This window comes from Mirounga leonina, unplaced genomic scaffold (assembly GCF_011800145.1).
Source record: "Mirounga leonina isolate KUSES-001 unplaced genomic scaffold, KU_Mleo_1.0 Mir_114, whole genome shotgun sequence".
In the NCBI taxonomy this organism is placed as follows: Eukaryota; Metazoa; Chordata; class Mammalia; order Carnivora; family Phocidae; genus Mirounga; species Mirounga leonina.
Window position 1 is genome coordinate 25,681,655 of NW_023270265.1, and position 15,424 is coordinate 25,697,078.

The 15,424-nt window shown below is 47.3% G+C and overlaps 1 protein-coding gene across 2 annotated transcripts; it reads right to left on the reverse strand.

Moving 5' to 3' along the window:
- Positions 1-4,422: 4,422 nt before the first annotated feature.
- Positions 4,423-14,498, reverse strand: SLC25A28 (solute carrier family 25 member 28). Of its 2 annotated transcripts, none has more exons than XM_035026907.1 (4): positions 14,180-14,498; positions 7,755-7,983; positions 6,581-6,637; positions 4,423-5,271 (listed from the first exon to the last, which is right to left on the reverse strand). In XM_035026907.1, exons 1-4 carry the CDS (start codon positions 14,468-14,470, stop codon positions 4,754-4,756), a joined length of 1,095 nt encoding a protein of 364 aa, XP_034882798.1. In that variant the 5' UTR covers positions 14,471-14,498; the 3' UTR covers positions 4,423-4,753. The 2 variants fall into 2 exon arrangements, with proteins under 2 accessions (XP_034882798.1, XP_034882807.1); XM_035026916.1 differs by lacking the exon at positions 14,180-14,498 and adding an exon at positions 13,872-14,160.
- Between the last annotated feature and the right edge of the window lie 926 nt (positions 14,499-15,424).

Here is a 15,424-nt window from a genome sequence, read left to right on the forward strand (position 1 = left end):
GTCCATTCCCGCAGGAATGTCTAAACCAGCAAGTCCCTTTCATCTTCTGGTAACTACCTTTCCCAGGTTCCTCTTTTCTAGATGATGACAGCCCCTCGGCCAGAGCTCCCGTCTCTAGCTGGCTCCCTCTGCAGGTCGTCCTCTGTCTGGGCTGTTGGTGGTGTCCTCAGACATGACTTCAGTCATCTCCTTCCCTGCTTAAGAACCGCAAGAGCTCCTCATTAGCTGCCAAGTCAAGTCTAGACACCTCTGTCTGGCCTTCAGGCTCCCCATAATCTGGCCCTTCCTGAGTGCCATGACAGCTGTCTTCATAGTTGTGAAGGGCTGTCAGAAGAATGGTTAGTCTGATTCCGTGCTGCTCCAGCAGGCAGAAGGAGATCCTAGGTGGAAACCATGGGGAGACCTAGGTGCCTCAATAGAAAGAATTACTCTCCTTTGTTTTTGCTGTGTGAATGTGAGCTGTGGGGGCGGGGGGTAAGGCGGTGTGTGTGGAGCTCTGACGACACGTGGAATATTGTGCGCAGCACCCACAGGACTTCTCTACTTACCAGCCTTAGGTGGCAGGAAGTCACAAAACACTGCACGTCCAGTCTGAACATCAATCGTGTGAAGTTTCTGATAGTTTAGACAGACTATTGTTTACCAAGCCTCCTAAATCAATGAGTGGAGACAACAGGAGGAATATTTTAGATTCTCAAGAAAATACATGTTTGTTTTGAATGCCTCATGTTTGTGTGGTACGCTGGGGTTAGAGGGATGGGCGGGAGCCCATTGATGGGAAGCCCTGTTGGCCATGGTGAGGAAATTCAGCAACTTAGCAGGGCTGTGACGTGATCCTAGAATGGAGGCAGGAGACCATGAAGAATGAACTTTCTAACAGCAATGAACTTGGCAGCAATGTCATGGATGGCCTTGAGCAGCAGTGAGCTCCCGGACACAGGAGTGGGGATGGGGAACCCCCTCTCAGGGATGCTGCAGAGTGAAGTGGGGTTCCAGGAGGGATGCTGAGCAAGAGGACTTCCAAGAACCCTCCCACCTCTGACATTCTCCAGGGGGCCTCCCGTCCTCACCTCCAACCCCAGATCTCCAGCCAGGATCTCTTCAGTGTCTGCAGAGAGGTGGCGCCAAACTGACTCCCCACTCAGAACCCTCTCTGCACACCAGCCTGCTCTCCTTTTTGTCATTCAGATTCTACCTACCCACAGCAATGCTCTTGACAATAAATTGTTACAAGGGTGCAACTGAGTGACTGACAGAATAAGCTATTGTACATTCATATAATGGAATGTTGTGTGGCTATTTACGTGGAAGTGATGGAAGATTTAATAATACGGAAAGATGGGCACCATGTACTATCATGTGAAAGAAGCTGGTTACAGTGTGACCTGAATTTTGAGGTTTTTTTTAAAGACTTTATTTATTCATCTGAGACAGAGAGATACAGAGAGAGAGAGAGCACAAGCAGGGCGAGAGGCAGAAGCAGGTTCCCTGCTGAGCCAGGAGCCCGATGTGGGGCTCAATTCCAGGACCCTGGGATCACGACCTGAGCCAAAGGCAGACGCTTAACCATCTGAGCCACCCAGGCACCCCTGAAGTTTGAATGTTAACAAAAAAATGCGTAGAAAAAATACTGGATGATGAGTACATCAAAATGTTGTCGTATTCTCTAGGTAATGGGATTGGAGGTACTTTCTTTTTATCTATTTTTAGAAGTTTTATAAAATTAGCATGATTTGACTTTTATTGGCTTTTACAAAATTATTTTTTAATTCTATTCATCAAAGCCTCCTCTTTCCCTTTAACTCTGACCTACACTTATCTTTTCTGTCTCTAACTCTTCTTGTTGGTTCTGTATAATCTACTACATGGCTGTGTTCTGTCTTGTTATTACAAGATTGTTTCATTCATGTTAGTCTTGTCTCTACAATTAAGAAGGAAAGTTTTCTCTGGCTAACCTGTGACTTCTTTTGTTGCTTTGGCACGATTTCTTGCATGGCATAGCACTGTGCAGGAATTGAGCACTTGATAGTGGCTTGGTCCTGGATCCTCAAGGTGCCACATGACCTACCTGGCTTTCCAGAGAGGCCCTGAACCTGGGAATGCCCCAAATGCCCACAGCTCTCATGGGGATGAAAGCGAAGCTTGCCTCCTGACCCGGGTATTCAGGAACCAAGATTGTTCAACCGTCTCACACTGTTCTGTCTCTGTCTGCTCTAGAGATTGGACAAAGAGACCTGCAGAACCTAAGGCCCTGTCCGGATTCCAAACCAATGGTCTTCCAGCAGCTAGGGCACAATTGGAGACTGGAAGGTGACTTTTGCCTTCTTTTCTCATTGTTCGCGAACGACATTAGAGCTGAGAGAATCTTTAGTGACTATCATCCTTTCAGACGTTACCCCATCTCCTATTGTTAAGAAATGGTCATACTGCCACAGTGCCTCCTGTGGTCTGCATACACGCCAGACAGCAGCTCTGTCCAGCTGACTGCAGGGACAGGTCTGGAGAGGCAGCCCTTTGTTCTCACATTCCACCTGTGCTGGGAGGCAGTGACTCTCATATTTTTGCCGGCAAACCCTGTGAAATGGCCTCTGCAATGATTTCCTCATGCTCATTTCACTCCATGGGCGACTCAAACTCCAGTGGCCACCATTTAGCCATTACCATCTCTCTTTTCCATTGCTAAAGCCGAGGGGCAGTGCAGCTTAAGCAAGGTTTAGAACAGGAGAGCCTGCTGTTGCCTTGACGGTTTTTTTCAAGTGTATTTGGACACGGTTCTCCACAGATTCTTGAAGCGCTGTCAGGTGGGAGGAGGACAAGATTTATTCTGTAACGGATTTCTATTGCAACCCTAACATCGCGCCAGTCTGGCACGTTCTGTCTCCCTTGCCCCAGTCCCGGTCCAGGCCACCGGGCAGCCCTGCCTGCATGACTGTGACAGCCTCCTAGTAGGTCGGCCTGCCCGTCCAGTCTTGCTCCTCTAATCCCTCCTCAGAGAGCCTCAGTGATCTGTTTAAATTGTAAATCTGATCACACCACACCTCTGCTTAAAACCCTGTAATGCCTCTGTATTGCCTTCAGGATAAACTGTAAACTCCTTAGCATTGCTTTTAAGACTCAGCCTCTGCTTTGCTCTCCAGGTGCATGCCTTGCTCAGATTGTCAGCCCTGCCAAGTCCCTTGCGCACTGAACTCTGAACACTTCTTTCTCTCACCTCTCTCCTCTAGGTTTTTGCCTAGAACATTTCCCTTCCTCTCTTCGCCTAGCTTAGCTAATTTGCCTTCCAGGTGTCACCTCAAATGTCACTTCCTCCGGAAGCCTCCCCTAGTCACCCAAGGCCAGGCTGGGTATTCTTACACGTTTCTTGTCATTTGATCTTGTAGGTGCCTGTTTACATTTGCCTTCCTCTCCAAACAATAAGCTCGTTGACGGCTGGGATGGTTTTATTTATCACTATAACCCCAACATCAGTGTCTGACACAGAGACACTCAATAGTTACTTAGTGAATGAATGAATGAATGAATGAATGAATGAATGAATGACAGATGACATAACAAGGATGATAGATGGGTGTTCTTGGAGGTAGATTTCCACTCTGTACTGAAGAACTTGCTAATAACTGGTGCTATGCAAACAAAGGAACAGACCAACCCAGGAAGCACAGTGAAAGCCCCATCCCTGGAAGTCTCCAGACAGAGCCTAAGTGGTTGTCAGAGGGGAGCTCCCTCAGGAGGCAGGTTGCAGTATGTGCCCTCTACGCATTTCCTGTCTGCAGGAAGGCACAATTAGGTTCACTTCCGGGAGCAAAAGATCTGGGTTGGGGTTTCAGTTCTGCACTTGCTGTGAGAACTTGAGCAAGGGACAGCCTCTCTGAGCTTTCCTTACCTGTAAAATAGAGATGATGCTTGCACTGTCTACTTCACAGATTTTGTGAGAACCAAATGAAGTCATGTACAGTAAAGTACTTTGTAAAAGCCTTAAAGCCAAATGAAAGGTATTATTATTTACCACATAATCTTTAGGTCTTGCAGCTTCACTGAATAACTCCTGTTCTGCAATGACATTAGCAAACAAAGTGCCACATGGGAAGTTGTACTTTGGCAGGCAGAGCTGGGAGAGTAATCTACCCCTTCTGTTGGCACACCACTGTCCCAGGGAGAAGGCAGTAGTGGGGATCAAGAGTGCCTGTTTAGCTAGGATCTGTCAAAGGCCATGTTCCTGCCCTCAGGGAGATTCCTTGAAGTCTATTGTAAAACAAAGGGAGTAGGGCTCCAATGTCTTAAGTCACTGTGAAAATCAGCAGAAACCCAAACTATGGACATACGCGATAAACCTTCCCTTTGCGCCCCTTGATTGATGCTTAAAGTCAAGAGCAGTTGACAGCATTTCACTTCCCCTTCGGCAGAACAAACCCAAGGAAACCATTGAATTCAAAGGCTTTTTATTAGGAACCACGGGAATGAGCTGCTTATCCCTCGAGAACAGTCTAGAGCAGGTCATCAGGCCCAGGCTGGAGAGAGGTTGTCAAAGGTGCTGTGGTGTGCTTTGCGGCACTTGCTGAGAGCCCGGAAGGAAAGGTGGCGGCCACGGAGGCTGACAGGCACTGGTGTTAGCCAAAACACGGGCCTGGGGGGAGCCCTCTGCCTCCCTTCCAACTCCACTCAGGCTGGAGCATGCCAGGAGACGGAGAACGCGGCCGGAGCAGGCAGGACGCAGCAGTGCTGAGCGCTGGGCAGCGTTCTCCGCCGCTTCACTTCACTTGCCTGCCCTCCGCTCTTCTTGCCGCTTGGTGATCAGGTATTTGAAGAACTCGTACACAGACCATGCGATGGCTGTGGAGGGGATCTGGTAAATGACTCGAGCCTGCACCCCTCGGAAGTAGGCGGTCACCCCGCCTACTTGATACACCGTCCTGAAGGCACTGGCCATGCCTGTGATGTGTCCTGTGATGTTCGAGTTCAAAGCCAGGGATTCCTGGGTGTTGAGCAGTGTTTTGCAAACGTCCAGTGGGGTTGTGGCAGCAGCAGCTACAGCTCCAGCACAGGCTCCAGAGAGAACGTGGGAGCTGGGGTTGTACCGTCTCTGGGGGTTAAAGTGCTCCTGCAGGAACTCATAGGTCATGAAGTGAATGGCTTGGAAGGGCACATTCATGGTCAGCTGCGTGGTGTAGCTACGATAAAAGGCGCCGGCCCCTTCATTTTGCCACACTGCCCGGACACAGTCTGTCACCCGGTGGTACGGTGAGTTGTACATCTGCATCCTCTGCTTGACCACTGGTGGTGCCGTCAACAAGGCGGAAGGAAACGATGCCAGCAATCAACCGGTGAGCAAGCGTATCCAGATTCAGAGTCCCAAGTCAGCGGGTCAGCCATTGGAACGGAGAGAGAGAAAAAAATACGAGTGAGCTGTCACGAATACGTTAATACATTAATGTCTCATACGTTAAGGTTTCCTTAACTGAGAAAGGGCCAAAAAATAACAGACCCACTTCTAGTAGGATTTCTTTAAAACCAACCAGTGAGCGGCACCTGGGTACTTTAGTTGGTTGGGTGTCTGCCTTCAGCTCAGGTCATGATCCCGGGGTCCTGGGATGGAGCCCCGCATCAGGCTCCCTGCCCAGTGGGGAGTCTGCTTCTCCCTCTGCCTCTGCCCCTTCCCCTGCTCATGCTCTCTCTCACTCTCAAATAAATAAGATCTTAAAAAAAAAAAAAACAGCCAACCAGTGAACACATAATACATGATTTAGAGACTCCAGAGGGTTTCCTTGAAATAAGTACCTACCTACTATCATTATCTTACCCGTTCATAAAACTCAAGACAAGAAATGACTCAGTGGCAGTGAACATAATAATGAACAGATAGCCCTAATAATTCCAATCCTCAAGTATGCAGAGCACCCAACTCTTATGACACGAGGATAGTTAATCCTCCTAGAGGAGAAAGGCTACCAAAAAGAAAACAAAATTCTTAACCAAGAAGACTGTGGCTTCAGTTTCCAAACATCTACTCCCTCAAGTGGATAATATGGTGTAAGCTCTAGATCTTCAGCTTAGGTTTGGCCCTTTCCACACCATGACCTTGCCAAGACAGGTAAAGAACTGGAATTTAAAGAACATGGCAACCATGTTATCCCTTCATATTTGTTTGAGTACCTCATTCTCCACCTAGAAAGCCAAGATCCAAGCAGCCATGCAGGAACTGAGCTCTACAATTTACCCTTTCATTCCTACTTCACCTCTTTGAAGAAAAGTGAAATAATCTGTTAAATTTTCAGAGGAGATCAAATCTACTACAGAGAGGACTTCCAAGAAGGCCCAGGAATAGGCCAAATAGAGCCATATCTTTTTTCAGAGAAGCCCCAAAGACGAATGGAATCTCAATGAGTTTGCTTCCTAGGGGCTCCTCCTCAGTGCCGACAACATGGAGGGAGTGCCCTCTACTGGTAAGGCACAGCAGCAGAGAAAGGCTTTCCCCCCAAACCGGCCAGCTGCTCCCTGGCTTTCTTCCGCAAGCAGAAATAAAGGAAAAGCCCAGAGATGCCGAGGCAGCTGCCCACAGAGGGAAAGGCGGCGGAATCATTACCTTCTGCTGGATTCATGGCTGCATCATGCAGTAATGTTGCTACACACCCGGCCGCACCTGCAAAGGAGAAAACAACTGCCACATGCAAGGCCAGGAGAGGTCAAACCATCCACCGAGGCCTGGGGTGGGGGGGTGGGGGGTGGCCAAGCCACAGTAGGGTGAGAGATGTAAGAGCCAGTTCAAAAGATGGGGACCCCTTACTCCTAAACCCCCATTCTGAGTAATGAAGATATTTGCTCCCACCAGCTTAGTGAGGTCACCAATCTAGGTGACCATAGGTATACTAGGAAGGCCTGGAAGAGCCTAGGAAAACAGCCCAGATTTTATAAAGACAGTTCTGAGAATAAACACAGTTCACGCCCCAGATAGGAACCAGAGCCACTGAGGCCAAGGGATGCCGGCATCAGCTGCCTCCAGTGGAGGGAGAACATGAGGGGCGGCGGGGTGGTCAGATTTGACCTATAGCGTCTCATCTTCCATCTTGCTGCCCCTGTGCTGCCCAGTCCATCTCCAAACTCTACATCTGTCTGACTAGACCTTTCCTTTGGGTCCTGAACTGCCGTATCCCTCACCACTCCTCTCCACTCTCAATTTGGTTTTCAATCCTCAAGCAACAGGCTGCTTTCTCTTCCCTTACTTCCACATAACCTCCAACCTTCTGGTTTCTCTGTGCATAAGTCCCTTGTCCCCACCCCAATTCACTTGTTGAGGCCTGGTCATGTCATCAACAACACAAACTGCCTCTGGTCAATTAGGATCCTGAAAAGGTGAGGCAAAGAGCAGGGGCTCCATTAATGACCTCCTTGGGTGGCTGGGTCACCTCTGATCCTGCCGAGGAGGACAGCACCAGACTATCAAGAAATACACAATGTGTGTGGGGGGGTAGTTCAGTGTGTCCCACATTACCAGGGCATTACAAGTTGATGCAGGGAGATGAAAGAGTAGAGCTGGTAGGTAAGGGAAGATACTGTAACACTTTGTTGAGGTGGTCCCCAAAGAGGGGTGGGGTTGAAGCAGGTCTGAGAACATCAGGTTTGGAAGTCCCTCCCCTATAATCTGGCCTAGCCCAGCCCAGAGCTTCAGCTCCAAGCCATGCTGAGACTGGAAAGCATTGACAGCAGCAAAGCCCAGAGAGTTGACAAAGTGGGGGAACCAGCATAGGAAGGCTCAATACCGTTGGCAATATGGCTATTGCCCCCAGGGTGGATTACATCACTCAATGTCTTTTTTAACTTTTCGTAGCAGGCAAAATAGAGGGCGTGGGCAGGCCCTGCGCCTGTCGCTGTGACGTTCAGCCCTCGCATAGGCCTCCACAGGCCCTCTGTTCTTATAATCCTCCAGAGTGCCTCCAACACATTGCGATAGCGGGCGGCTGGGTCAGGCTGTAGGCTCTGCATCCGGGTCTGCAATTATAGAAAGGAGTGCAGGGTCAGTGATGCCAACTTCTCATTCAACTTCCCAACTTCGACACTAAGGCTGCGGGCACTTCTATGTGGAATCGTGCCAACGTGCAGGAGTACCAACTGGCACCCCATTTTACTTCCTTCCAAATCTGTGTCCAATCTTTCCAAGATGTGGACCTTTCTTTTGCTAGTCATCTATGAGGGGAACACCGTTGCTGTCTCTGAGAATATCACCACTTGGGAAGTGTCCTTGAACTCTGAAATGATTCATAGCCCCAGCAACAAATATCAAGCCTGTGTTTCAGGAGAAGTTCCTTTTGTGCCTTAATAAACTCGGGCCAAGAGTTCTTTATAAATGGATTTTAAAGTCAACTATTTACTGTCTACAACATACTTTATGCATTATTTGCATGAGGCCCAACATTGATCCTAGGCCTGCTTCCTGATCACACACTATATTAATGAGATGATAGCTTATCCTCTGTTATATCCTGGATGATTACCTGAACTTCTCAGATTATTCGGCATTGGCAGCTGGGCCTGTAGGTTAAATTCTTGGCAGAGTTAGCAACTGTAATCAATACTACTCTAATTTCCTGGGAAAGAACATTTACCCTGAAACTATGAAAGGTGGAAACCAACCTAGTCCCTAAAACTGAAGGGATTTCCAGATCTCTACTCTAAACTGAATGAATCCCCAAATTGGCATCAAATAGTATCAGCCTTCATGAAACATAATCCTTGGAATTTCCAGAGGATTCAATGACTGGGACAAAAGTACATGGTAGACACTTTGTATAATGTTCTGGACAAAGTTGGATTGAAATTTGGGAAATGAATCTTTTCGAAACATTCCCCAAATCACCGACTCTCAGGGGAAGGGTGTGTCTCCTCATGAAAATCTCTTCTTGTCTGTTGATCCATTTCAAGATTAAGGTAGCATGGAGACTAACAATATAAAACCAATGTCCAGTGCCTGGAACAGAGGAAGCACTCAAGATTTGTTTGCTGAATGAATGAATGAATGAATGAACAAATGAATCTTAGCTATCTGCACCAGTTCACAAAGTAAGAAGTAGGCTATCAGTGAGTCAGTAGGTACAACTAAAGCTCAAGTACAGTTTAAATTCCTGCTTCACTCCAATTACTGATTCAATTTGAACCTTCCTTTGGCCATCTGGAATCCAAGAGTACTGCCTCTTCTCAAGAGTGGGGGGCGGGGCGAGGGGGGGAACGGACAACAACTAACCAGATTAACAGGTCCTAGTTAGCTGCAAGCAATCCACATTCCTCTAAAGTTATTTTCTCCTGCTTGCTACTAACAAAGAACTGGAAGCTTAAAAGGTTAATTACTGCAAGTTCAATCAGAAATACAGTATCACTTTTTACAATCTGACACATTCATTCTACTTCTCAAAAAAAAAAAAAAAAACAAAAAACACCATAAATTTCCAATAAAGGATATGCTTATGAATCTTTCGTATCACCCAGGGGTATAGAATCCATTAGAGGAGTTATTCAGTGACTACAGGTTTTTGCTGGCTACGGCTGCTGATAAAGATAAACTCGGTCTGGTTTCCATAGGTTTGTTTGAAACTGATCTTGTATAGGACGACTGTTCAGAAATTGCATTGCTCTGCTGAAGTCAGTGGAATTATTTGGGCAACCAGCCTCGAAAGGTCTGGCCTCAGAGATTTGGCATCTTTCAACCCCAAGAGAAACCTGGACTGAAAGTTACTTTGAACATTTTATACACACCTCTACTTCTAACTCACAATTCTACTTATACCCTATGGAAAGGACCCAGGCATAAGCTATGCCAAATAGAAAATCAATATGGCTCCCCAAATGTGTGAGCCAATAAATCTTTCCTTTGGAGAAAAATGAAATCTCTACAAGTTTATGAATAGCCTTTAATTATTAAAAAAACAAACAAACTGGCTTTGAAGAAAAGTGAAATGAACTAACAGGGAAATAAGTGGTTTGGTAAAAGACAAGCCACATATGAGTCAGAAAGCCTGAGTCTGAGCCCCTGCTTTGCTAGATGTGTGGTCTTGGTTTTGTCACTTAACCTGAGTTTACATGAGACTAGGAATGGCTCATGGGGCTGTTGTGCGGATTCAAAGAGGGCAGGTAAAAGCCACTGGTAGTTTATGAAGCACTAGAAATAAAAGGCTTTTTATCGTATCCAAACACGATTCTTGGACATATTTGTTCATATCGTAGAATTTACAGATTATGGCAGTGTTGTCTCTTGTACACATCATTTCACAACTGTACACAGGCAACTAACTGGTTCTTAGCCACTAGGAAATCAGGTTTAATTTTGTATTTTTTTGTTTTTACTTTAAACTTTCTCTGTGGCTATAATGATTTTTATGTCCAGCTATCAATCTGGAGATCATGTTGAGGAACGAGCACTATTGTGAAACTCTGTGCCTTGCTTGGCTCTGGAAATCTACTTCTGGGAGGCTGCATGGAAGGCCTGAGAGTCAGACTGCGTTCAAATCATGATGGTGCCACTTAACTTGCTTCCTTTTCTTCATCTGTGAAATAATGAAAATGATGTATACTTCGTGAAATTACTTCAAGGATTAAATGAATAAATATATGTAAGGAACATCAGTTAGTGCTTGGCAAACAAAAACAAGTGCCATTTATCGAATAATAAGTATTATTATTAGATACAAGAAAGTCACATAAGCCAATGTTTCCTAACCTTTCATTGGTGAATGTGTACAGATAACCGTTTACATCTGGAGTTTGGAAAAGATTTCCCTTGCTCGTTCTCTCTTTAACTTATTCTGTAAGTAGATTCTTTATGTCACCATTACAAAGCCAAAAAGTAAAAAAAAACAAACCTTGGTGACAGGTGGGTACTTAGCCAGATGATTGTGAGAAGATTCTGACTACTTCGGCTGCGGAGCCTATCCCTATAGATAGTCTGGTGTTTGCCTCTGAGGCCCAGAAAAGGAAAACTGGGATATATTTGGGCTCCCAAACCTCCCTATTGTGACCATATAAATAGTTGGCTGAATAACTATGGCCTGGTGAGGTTATGCTAGGTTCCTCCCAACAATACTTTAAATCAGCCTGACCCTGGTAAGTGGCTGGGGTGCACAGGTTTGCACGCCAAGAGGCAGTGTCGACTTTCACTTGCAAACACGGTGGTTGCTGTTTAGGCTCCAACTCAGATACCTGCCTCTAGTCTTCGGGATGGTTGGGCTGCTCTTCTTCTCCACCACCATTTAGGTGAAAGAGGAACTGGGAAGCCCTGGGACAAGTGAACTGGGAAGTCCTTTCTGAAGGAAGAGATCTGAACTTTCATGTCTGCACAACAATGTCTAACATCCTACTGACATTAAATCTTACAACCTAGCTGTTCCCTCTAGTCATTTAAATCCCAGCATTAATGGCAAATGAAAATGATTCTTCTAAAATGAGCTTTTGTATCTTTGAAGCCTCTTGAGCACTTTTTCCCCTCTGGATCAAATAATTATTTCTTTAATATAGGGCTTTGAGGCATGACTGTAGTGTCATATGACTAATTTTTTTAAAAACAAACACTTCAGAGTTTATGTAAATGAATAAGAACTGTTCTTCAAAACAGTTACCTTGGAAGGCTAGAAGTAACTTATTCCAGCAATGCTGTGATTATGCAAAATATATCTGGAACTCCTCTTTCAGAAGTGTTCCCTCAGTGGGTTTATCAGCCGCAAGAATAAATCAGTCTCCTTGCTTTCTGGTCCTACCTTCTCTTTGTCTCCAATCAGTATTACCCATTTTGACCTTCCACTTATCTGTCATTTTTTATTCTGAATGGTCTGTTACTAAAAAAACCCAAACAAACAACTCCATTTTGTCACAGGGCAAAGCTTTTCCCTCTTTAAGAATATTCACCCAAATATTCTGGAGGCATTTCTAGCAGAGGAATCTATAAAATATTTACAGCAACAATATTATGTAAAGATATGGAATAAGGAGATAGCCTCCCAAGGTAATGGGACAACACTTAAGTTGATAAGTTATAGTAATATTTCTAAGTCAGTCACATTATTACATTGTATTTTTCAAGTCATTAAATAATTTCCATTGCTTTCTTTGATCTAGTTTTCATTTGATACATCCTGAAACATAGCACCCTAGACCCTGCTCTCTACTCACAGTCTAAGTATAGTGAAGTTACTTTACTTTGCAGTTTGGTCATTTTAATTTTTTGATATATAGCATTAACAACTCACAGTCATTCAACCTAGACTTTACTATATAAATGTCTGAATCTTTTTTATTTGTACTTATCCACTTTACATTTTAATACTGTTAGAGCATTAACCATCCTCTTACTTCTCTCGCATGGATTTTACTGTTTGTTTCTATTCCTCTCAATTGACAAGGGTATTTAAAATTCTAATATCCATTTTAACCAAGTGCATCTACCAGTTTCAATAGGTATGACTATTGGTAGGAGTTGCCTTGCAGTGTGCTAGAAAACTATCAACTCAATGTCAGTCACAAAGCTTAATGAGCACTTTCCCCATTTATTCATTCACACTACTAATGAAAACATGTGGGCGCCTGGGTGGCTCAGTCGGTTGGGCGGCTGCCTTCAGCTCAGGTCATGATCCCAGAGTCCTGGGATCGAGTCCCACATCGGGCTCCCTGCTCTGCGGGGAGCCTGCTTCTCCCTCTCCCTCTGCCTACTTGTGTTCTCTATCTCTCTGTCAAATAAATAAATAAAATCTTTAAAAAAAAAAAAAGAAAACATGTGAGTACCAGAACCAGGGAGAAGCAGAAAAGATATGACTTTGTATTTCCCAACTCAATACTCTCTCCTTTTGAATATGTAACATTTTCCTAATTTGAGGAAAAAACACACATCAAAGAGCTGTGAGGATACTGTTTGACTATTACCGTTAACATGTAAAGGAGGTGTCAGTCTCTGTCAATACATTTATTTCAACAGTCCCCTGGAATTTACTTTTCATTCAATTTAGTCCTCACTTTTAGAGGTTGGTACCTTTGCTAATGCACAAGAATAAGAACTGTAAAGAACAACCTGTTCCCCTCTTCACCTAGCTTTCTTCAGAAGCACCTGACTTCTTTACCCACTAACCAGTCTGCTTGGTTGTGGCTACAACTAGTTTTTAGGTTCACAGGAATCATGCCTTCATGTTGCTCCCCTTTCATTTTCAATATCATCACGCTTCCCTTCTAGGCAACTCTCCCCTTTTGTCAACTTCACATGGCTAAAGAAATACACTGTCAGGGGCGCCTGGGTGGCTCAGTTGGTTAAGCAACTGCCTTCGGCTCAGGTCATGATCCTGGAGTCCCAGGATCGAGTCCCGCATCAGGCTCCCTGCTCGGCGGGGAGTCTGCTTCTCCCCCTGACCCTCCCCACTCTCATGCTCTCTCTATCTCATTCTCTCTCTCAAATAAGTAAATAAAATCTTTAAAAAAAAAAAAAAAAAAAAGAAATACACTGTCAGGTCCATCTCTTGTTTGGGGGCTGATGTGTTCCCTGCACATACGAAATCCTAATCCCAGTTTAGGTTTCACGTTCAGGAAATAGGTGGGGTATCATGCTTGCTGCAGAGAAACCGAAACCTTTTCCTGAACATGGTCTTTCCCAAATCACTTCCAGTCTGGAACTATGAATTCTGACTGCACAAATGATTTCCAATCACTCATGGGCTAAGATTTAATAAGTAAATACTTCATCTTGCTGAGAGATATCAGATTTCGGTTCCTGCCCCATCACTTTTAAGGGCAGACACAGCAAGAAGCTTGTAAAAGCACTCGCCCAGAGAACATCTCAAGCCATTAAGATCCTATTCAGGGTCTGATTCACCCCAGTTGGCTTCACCTTAAATCAAGTCAGTATTACTTACCTGTTCCATCCCATCCCACCCTATTCCTGTTTAGTCCCAGCTAGGATCCAGGACTTTGGCTGACAGATTTTCTTTCCACAGTCCCGATTCAGATCTCACTGACGGTTAGAAATGGGTCCTGGTTCCTGGGTGGGTTCCATTCCCAGCCGGGACCTCGCTTGCATGGAGTATCGGTTGAATGTGTGGCGGTGGCAGGAGCCAGGAAGAAACCCATGTCGGCTCCGGCTCTCGACCGGGATCCTGGCTCTGGACAGGACCCAGGGGTGGGGTCAGCCCCAGGTCGGATTCGGAGCCGGTCCAGGTCTCACCTTGACGCAGTCGATGGGATACATCACGCAGTGCTCCAGGATCCCTGCCACGGCGCCCGCCACCATGTGCGTGGTGACAGTGGCTCCAGCCGGCAGCGCCTCGTAGTCCGGGCCGGAGTCCGGATCCTGCCGTACCGGGGGCCTGCAGGCCCCGGCCTCCCCGCCGCCGGCCCCCCGGCCCACGCCCCGCTGCAGCCACCCGTCCAGCAGCGCCGACTCCCCGGGGCTCCGCCCCGGCCCAGCCGCCGGCCCCCCCGCCACACCGCCAGCACCCCGCCCCTCCAACTCCATCCACCCGGGCCAGCTGCGGCGCCCACCCTCGCCGCCGCTGCCGCTGCCGCCACCGCCCCCCAGCCCCGCCGTGTCCGCCTCAGGCGCGGCCCAGAGAGCCCGGGGCCTCCGGCTCCCGCTTGACTCAAGGACACACCCCTCAGCCAGCCATTGGTGCGGCCGCCAAGTTAGCCCCGCCCCTTTGCTTACGTAGGAAAAAGATGTCTGTGGTATTAGAGAAGTTGCCTGTCATTCCTCCGCCCTGCGGCGTTGCTACGGTTTAGGTCCCACCCCTTCCCCTTTGATCTTGGAAGCTTCTTGTTTATTGGCCATTGATTGGCCAACATATAAGAACAACCCGCCCACTGATTTTTCTTGGGGGCGGGAGAAACTTAAGGGAGAACTTTGATAGGCTCAACCACTCTTGATACTTTGACCGCGGCCATTGGCCCTCACCACGTCGGGATCCGATTGGCTACGGGAAGAGAGCGAAGAGCCCAGGGGCGAGAGAGAACGGATTTGGGCCCCAGACTAGCGCCTGGGGAGCTGCGGGTGCTGCAGGCGGGGTTCTCTCGGGGTGGGGGTGGGGGTGGGTGCCAGGCCTTCAAGGTCAAACCGCTGCAGTCAGCCGTTAGAACTGCGTTCGAGCGCGGGCCCCCAAATCCCCAGACACGCGGGGTCGCGGGCTGGCGGGCGGCCCTGGCCCAAGAGCTCTGTTCCCGCGGGATCTCGGGCCGGCGTGAGGTGGAGCCAGCTTGGGCCGGGTATACCCTGGCGCGGCCCGCGGGCCTGTCCGGGAAGCTGTTGCGACATGCGGGCGGAGGCCCGTTAGACTCCGGTTGGATCTGGCGCGCTGTCTCCCCGCCCCATGCCGCGCGCGAGCCGACTCCTGAGGGCCCTGTGCTCCTCAGGCCCCGGCGTGCCGCCCTGGGCTTGCACCCGAGTCGCCCAGTAAACCCTGCGGTTGTTGAATGA

What these genes read in the sequence shown, in the direction of transcription:
- SLC25A28 (XM_035026907.1), bottom strand. Translation starts at nt 14,470, where the DNA reads ATGGAGTTGGAGGGGCGGGGTGCTGGCGGTGTGGCGGGGGGGCCGGCG. An exon ending in CAATAGCCATATTGCCAACG is followed by an intron (nt 6,638 to 7,754) that starts GTATTGAGCCTT and finishes TCTCCTTTGCAG; the next exon opens with GTGCGGCCGGGTGTGTAGCA. An exon ending in AGCCATGAATCCAGCAGAAG is followed by an intron (nt 5,272 to 6,580) that starts GTAATGATTCCG and finishes CGGCACCACCAG; the next exon opens with TGGTCAAGCAGAGGATGCAG.